General features: G+C 39.3%; 1 protein-coding gene across 1 annotated transcript; it reads left to right on the top strand.

Moving 5' to 3' along the window:
* Positions 1 to 3,348: 3,348 nt before the first annotated feature.
* Positions 3,349 to 6,679, top strand: LOC121890348. Its single transcript, XM_042402493.1, has 2 exons — positions 3,349 to 3,788; positions 3,914 to 6,679. Exon 2 carries the CDS (start codon positions 5,126 to 5,128, stop codon positions 6,188 to 6,190), a length of 1,065 nt encoding a protein of 354 aa, XP_042258427.1. The 5' UTR covers positions 3,349 to 3,788; positions 3,914 to 5,125; the 3' UTR covers positions 6,191 to 6,679.
* Positions 6,680 to 6,898: the final 219 nt, after the last annotated feature.

The raw sequence follows: 6,898 nt of genomic DNA, 5'->3' as shown, positions 1-6,898 counted from the left end.
TTGATGTTTCGCCATGACAGAGGAAGTTGCTATAACTTTATTGTAAATGCTCCAGTCTGCACCAAACTTTACATGTTTGATAAGACTCCCGGCCTGAACACATGTACATGACAATATTCCATCAGTGATGCAAACTGGCTGAATAGCGCCCCCTACGAAATTTCAGCAAAGTAGCCCCAGCAGCAGGCAAAATAGTGGACAAAGGAAGTGATGTTTATCTCCTTCTTGCACTGTCTGAAAACATCAGCCCTTCGACTGCGCCGCAGCCTGACGTCCGCCGAGGTGCGAGGGCCGGTTCAATGCTGCTTACAGCTTCATTCAATATGTAGCTCTTCATATAAAGGTTTATGTCCATACTAACAACTTAATGTTTTTCTTTATAATTTTAAAAGGTTAATCTTATTCGTTTTATATGTATGTGTACTTTTACATTCAAACTGTAATTCTGGACACAAATTTAACAAACTTTTCTTTTTTTTAAAGAGTGTCTACACAAAGCTGCACTGCACTCATGGATGAAACTTTCAGGCATGTTGTACCTCTGGCCACACTAAATAAGTGATGTCACAGTGAGTAAAAGCACTTACAAGCCAATGAATCTGACAAAAGTAAGTAAAGGCAAAGTCAGGAAAACAATGCGTTGCAATAGTCCAGGCAGGAAGAAGCAAGAATGATAAGCTTTAAGTCCTTTAGAGCAGCAACATGCTTCAGAGTTTCAGCCTCAAAATTTTTTTTTCCATATGTGATTTAGTGTGGACTTACTATTAAAAGTGTTTACAATAGGCAAGGCTTCAGAACAGAGAATAACACAAAACACCCTTTATTTTTTGTGAAAACCTTTATTTTTAGTCCAAGTCTTGGTGTTAAGACTCCTGGACAAACCAGGGAAAAATCAAAGAACATGGACAAACAGAAATAGCTCTTGTGCCGTTAATACTCCTGGCATACATTTAAATATTTCAGAGAATTAAAGACAGAGTCACAATATATGCCTTTTACATCATCCACATCACTCTCCTGCAATAACTGCACTGCTTCTTTGTAGGTATCAACTGTTCGTACTATGTCAGGACACAGTGTTTCCTAGAATGCTGTAAGACCTGAGACAGCTTGAACAACATGGACTTGTGACCACGTCTGGTCATGTGGTTCAGCAACAATAACATCTATTGTAGGTGACAATTTGGGGTCACACTGCATTGGTAGCTACACACAGAATTGCAGCACTCCCAAGTACTTCTGCAGGCACTAACTGCATACTGTCAATACTAATAATGGAATGGCTCAAAGTCAGCAAGTGTGAAGATTGAAAACTGAATCACTCTCGGTATCTGACATTTTAGTATTATGTAACCCTTGTTACAATGTAATAACAGAGCACAGGCACATAATAGTCATAGTAATAACTGGACCAGTAACAGAGGACACTAAGCTTTTAAGAGCCAGCATTTTGAACATCAATAATGACACAGACAACAATGGTTTGATTTATCTAATGTGCTCACCAGAAACTGTTCAACCTTATTCCATGCAGATTTTCATCCCAACAACAAACAAGATCAGATTATTTAATTGATTAATACAATTTCAGTCAGAGAAAAGTGGCTATTAAGTGAAATCAACTTTTGTTGTCTTTGGTTGTAATGAAAACCAACATACTCTAAGCCATCAATGGCACATGGTGAATTACCCCTGACCTATTACACAGTCACTTTAGGATGAAGGTAAAGGCAATACCATGCATCAATGCTACAGGACCTCTCTCATAGCTGGAGAAACAACAGCAACATCAAGAAAATAAGTGCTGCATGACACAGTCACAAACCCTTGTAATACATTATGTTACGTCCTAAGATGCTGGGAGCCTTGGCTGGCCTGGATAAACACACCAAAATAAATAACAGAAAAATTCTACTTCTGACTGATAAATGTAAAATTAAAACTCTGGTAGCAATTACATGTTTTTCAACATTGAAACGGGGAAAACGTTACTTGTGTTGAACTATAAGCTAACTTTGCCCCCCAATGTGCACATGTGCTCCTAAATGACATTAGGAGCAAACAATGAAATCAGGGAGCACTGTGAAAAATATAAATATAAATTCACAGGATGTATTAACTCGGTGATGAGCAGACTTCTCCTCAGTTTATTTTTCACACTAACTCATTGCTCTGACTTACTGTCTTTAGCACATTACCAGCGCTAAATATCTTAGTTATCAGTCAATGTGTTGTCTTACTGCCACAGAAAATGAATAAAGCGTTGGGTTATTAGCACGATGTTGCTCCCTCTCTTAGCAGACCACCAGCTCTGTGAGAGGCACAAACTGAGGCTAAAGTGTGCTAATATTTAACGTTATGTGGCAGCGTTTCTTTTCAGGGAAACTAATGTACTGCTAATAAACATTGTACATCATCTAGGTTTTGAACCATTACCAGCGGGGCATAATAAATATACATTACACTCTTACCTGTCCAGCAGTAAACAGGAAACTTCGGCGTCAGTCTGCAAACATTTCTCTCATCAGGGATTTCCATCTGGGTTTATCCTCGTTTTATGCCGTTGCTTGTCCCGATTTCGTTTAGCTTCTTCGTGTTTTCGTTTCTTTGACAACGACAATTCAATTCAATTCCCACTGAATCTAAAACGCGTAAGGCCCTCACTGGAGCCAGTGTTAGGTTTGTCCGTTCTGCGCTACTGTAGAAACATGGCGATGCAACATGGCGGCCACCGTAGAGGGGAACCCGCTCCCATGTAGATATAAAAGGCTTATTTCTAAGGTAACAAAAACACAACAATTATTATTTTCAGCTGATTAGACACTAATTAAGACATACTTATAAATAATCTATTCAATTTTTACCAAGTCTGTTCTTTCAGATCTTACTAAATACTACACACTGGACCTTTAAAAGTCCTTCGGAGTGGAATTGTATTCAAAAAGTGTGTTCAAAAGATTTTAAATAAGAATAAACAATATTTAAAATGCTTAAAAAATGAACATAAAGATGTTTAAAATGTTTTGAAAAGATGTTTTAAAAAATAAAGATAAAAAAAGATGTTTATAAAATAAATATGTTTACAACATTTATTGTTGAAACCTGCTTTTATGCCTGAGTGGAACATACAGTATAGCAATGACGCAGCTGTTTGTTTGTTTTCTGAGGGGAGGCTCACTTTCCCACACTTTGAAAACCCCTGATGTAATGCATTATGTACTGAGACGAGGCTATTTTGAGTAACTGTCCTCTAAATGTTTGATTGTCTTGTCTTGATTGTAAGTTGCTTTGGACAAAAGTGTTTGCTAAATGACTAAATGTAATGATAAGGCTTTCTTTTTTAGGCCTACTGCCCCAAATCCCTCTACCTTCAACAGGGATATCATACAGTACTCTAACCCAATTCCACATGGGATGAAGTTTGCAAGCACTAAACAAAAAGAAGGCTTCATGAAAGTGGCTATATTTTAAGTGCATTTGAAATGAAGAAAATGTGGGGCTGCAGGATGGTCATTGCAGAGATAAGAGAAACGTTCAAGGACAGATATTATATTGTTGGATTATTAAAATATTGCATCATAGTTCATAGGTTGATTGCTACAGACAGACAGTTTTGATATTGGATTCTATTTTTTCTTGTTATTTTTTCAGTAGTCTTTTGATGACTTGGACACAAACTGGTTTCACCAAAGTTGCATGAGGACCAGGAACTCAATGGCTTTGTGATTCACAAGGTATTCAGATCAAAGGCCGGGTACATTAGGCCATCAAGCAAACTTCCATTCCTGGTAAGCTATTTAAAAATAATATAAAACAGTGTGTTTCTATCTCAATTGGAGCAAACAGTTTTCATGGTTTGACAATGGGCTTAACCCCAACATTTTCTAAATACATATTTTTTGTTGTGTTTTAGTTTGACAGCACAGATTCAGAGGACAGTTGTGTGGATGTCAACACTACATCAGCATCTAGTGACCACAGAACTACCACTGTGAGTCAGACCAGTCACTGTATGACTACAAGGGCCAGGGGAACCCAAACTGCATCAACACAGCAGATTTCTAGTTATCCTTTCACAAGAAGGGCCAGAGCTAACCAGCCCTCTGCAACACAGCAAGCGACCAGCGATATCATGACCAGAGCTAACCAGCCCTCTGCAACATAGCAAGTGATTAGTGATATCACGACCAGAGCTAATTTTGAATTTTAGACCAAAAACCATCATGCCACACTTCTGTAAACGGAAGACAGATAGGGCTTCAACTCCTCTTGTGGATTTGGACAGAGCAGTGGGAGAGTACAGAAAGGGAAGTCCATATGTCAGGTGGCAAGGGACATGAAGATCGACAGGATGACTTTAAAGCGATACATGGATATGAAACGACTAGGAGAAGTAAAAAGAACAGGGTATAGGAGAACAGGACATGCCAATCAAGTCTTCGATGAAGAAATTGACACAGAGCTTGCAGAACATATAAAAAATCTAGCTGCAATGTTTCACAGTCTAAGTGCCATGAAATGTCGTGAACTGGCATTTGAGTTGACACAACGAAATGACATTGATGTCCCTGCAAGCTGGATCAGAGAGGAATAAGCAGGTTAGTCTAAGTGTGCATTCATAAAAATAAGTAATATTAATAATTATTTTCCCAGGAAATGCTCACCATCACCTTGCGGCTAGCATATAGAGAAGCACCCACAAAATGACTGGAATTTATTCAGAGACCATAGCTTGAATTTGTTATGTAAATCTCAATGTAAACTGCAATGGTTCAATAAAGGATAAATTAAAAAATGACCATAAACCATAACTTTTAGCCTTTGCTAGGACGTGATTGGTTCATGAGTTTTAGGGTGCGCCACCATCTGTCATGCCGCACTCCTGAAGCAGCCTTCCTCAGAAGAGCCACTGCCTCTAATAGGCACAATGTGGGGGAGTTCTTTGATAACCTCACTTCAGTGATGGACAGGTAACATGATTTATAGACTAGGCCTACCACATTAACAGCACTTCATAAGTCGCACAGACTGCTCCATTGATCACCTAGTTCTGCTGATTCCTGATAATCATGAATCTCACATTTCACTGAAGGCTGTGAAAACTGCAAAGGAAAATGGTGTTGTCATGCTCACTCTGCCATCTCACACCTCCCATTGCTTACAACCCTTAGACAAAACAGTCTATGGACCACTGAGGACCTACTACAATAGAGCCATGGATGGTTGGATGCGTACAAACCCTGGTAAAACCGCAACAATTTATGACATTCCAGGACTTGTGAAGGAAGCATTCATGTCTGCAATGACACCAAGGAACATCATCTCAGGATTCAAAATTACAGGCATATTCCCATTCAACAGGGATATTTTTCCAGATGAAGATTATGCCCCATCCATGGTCACAGACAGATCAAACCCAGAGGAGCCATCAAACTGTGCTGACCTGTCTGTACCATCAACCCATGCCATGAGTTCTGACTGCTCATCAGCAGTTCCAGACCCAGACGAGCCACTTGCTACTCTGCCTGAACCATTAAACAGAATCATGAATCCTGAACACTCGTCTGTCAGTGATGCTACTGGTTCTCCTGCCCATTTGGGGTATGTGTCTCCAGGAGACATACTTCCCCTCCCTAAAGCCACAGCAACCAAACCTAGAATGAAAAGGAAGATAGTAAAAACAAAAATCTTGACCGACGCACCAGAAAAGCTGGAGGCAACCAATGACAGAGAAAATAAAAAGACCGAAAAAGAGAAGAAAAAGACTGAAAAAGAGGAGAAAAAGGCTCTGAAAGGGTCAAAACAAATCAAATCCAAGAAGAAATCTGTTGACTACAGTAGCTCAAAGGAAAGTGACATAAACATTTCAGTTTACAACACCAATGACTATGATAGTTCAGAAGATGACCTGAGTGATGATGATAGTGATAAGAATCTGTCTGCTGGTGACTTTGTCATTGTGAACTTTGTGGGTAAAAACAAATCCTATAATTACATTGGATCCGTGGAGAAGGTTGAGGGAGCTGACATCAGTACAAAGTTTCTGAGACAAAGTCGTGGGAGTTCTGTGGATGGAAAGCCCACCTTCACATTCAAAGAGAACGATGAAGGACTCATCCCTGGAAGTGATGTCCTCAAGAGACTGCCTAGATCGCAAAAACTTCATATTCATATACCCCTGCAGCATTGACAAGTGGGATGTTGAGTAGTATCCTGGTCCTGTGAGGAGAATTGATGTTGATTTTGTTCTGTTCTGACAGTTGAGCCAAGAGACCACTTTTTTTTGGAAAGTCATATTTTGAAAAGTGTTTATTTTAGATATAAAGTGATTATTCCCAGGGATGCACCACATCCTGAAATATATGTACATATTTTAGTTGAAGACATTACTGTCATGCTCTCACTTTAAAGACGCCTCAAGTAAAAACTGGCTTAACTCACCCTGCTCTCCCCTAGTCTAGGGGGGTCTTGGGTTGGTGTTTAGTGTCAGTAGGAGTTATGCAGCACGTCAAACTGTATTTAAGGAGCTTATTTGTTGTGGATTCAAAACGTTTATTAAGCCACATCATGCATGTATTAAACGGCCTCTTGAATGCTTACCAATATGTTAACAATTGCAGTAGATTAACTGCAATTAGAACTGATCTCAGAGCAGTTTGAACTGATCTGTTGCCAGGAAGAGCACTATTTCTGGCCATAACATTAAACTATCGTATTGTTGAGTTATCAAGGACAGTTTCGTGTTTTTGTGTTAAGAAATTAAAGATATCATTAAAAGAAAACTAACACGGTGACAGTGAGGAAAATATTTCCGGGTGGGCCCTCGGGTCAGCCAGTTGCAAAGCTTCAAATTCTGGATTTCAAATTCAATTCATCCCTGGGGTGCTCTAAAACTGAT

Source organism: Thunnus maccoyii, chromosome 23, assembly GCF_910596095.1.
Source record: "Thunnus maccoyii chromosome 23, fThuMac1.1, whole genome shotgun sequence".
In the NCBI taxonomy this organism is placed as follows: Eukaryota; Metazoa; Chordata; class Actinopteri; order Scombriformes; family Scombridae; genus Thunnus; species Thunnus maccoyii.
This window is presented reverse-complemented; position numbering and strand designations above follow the sequence as displayed.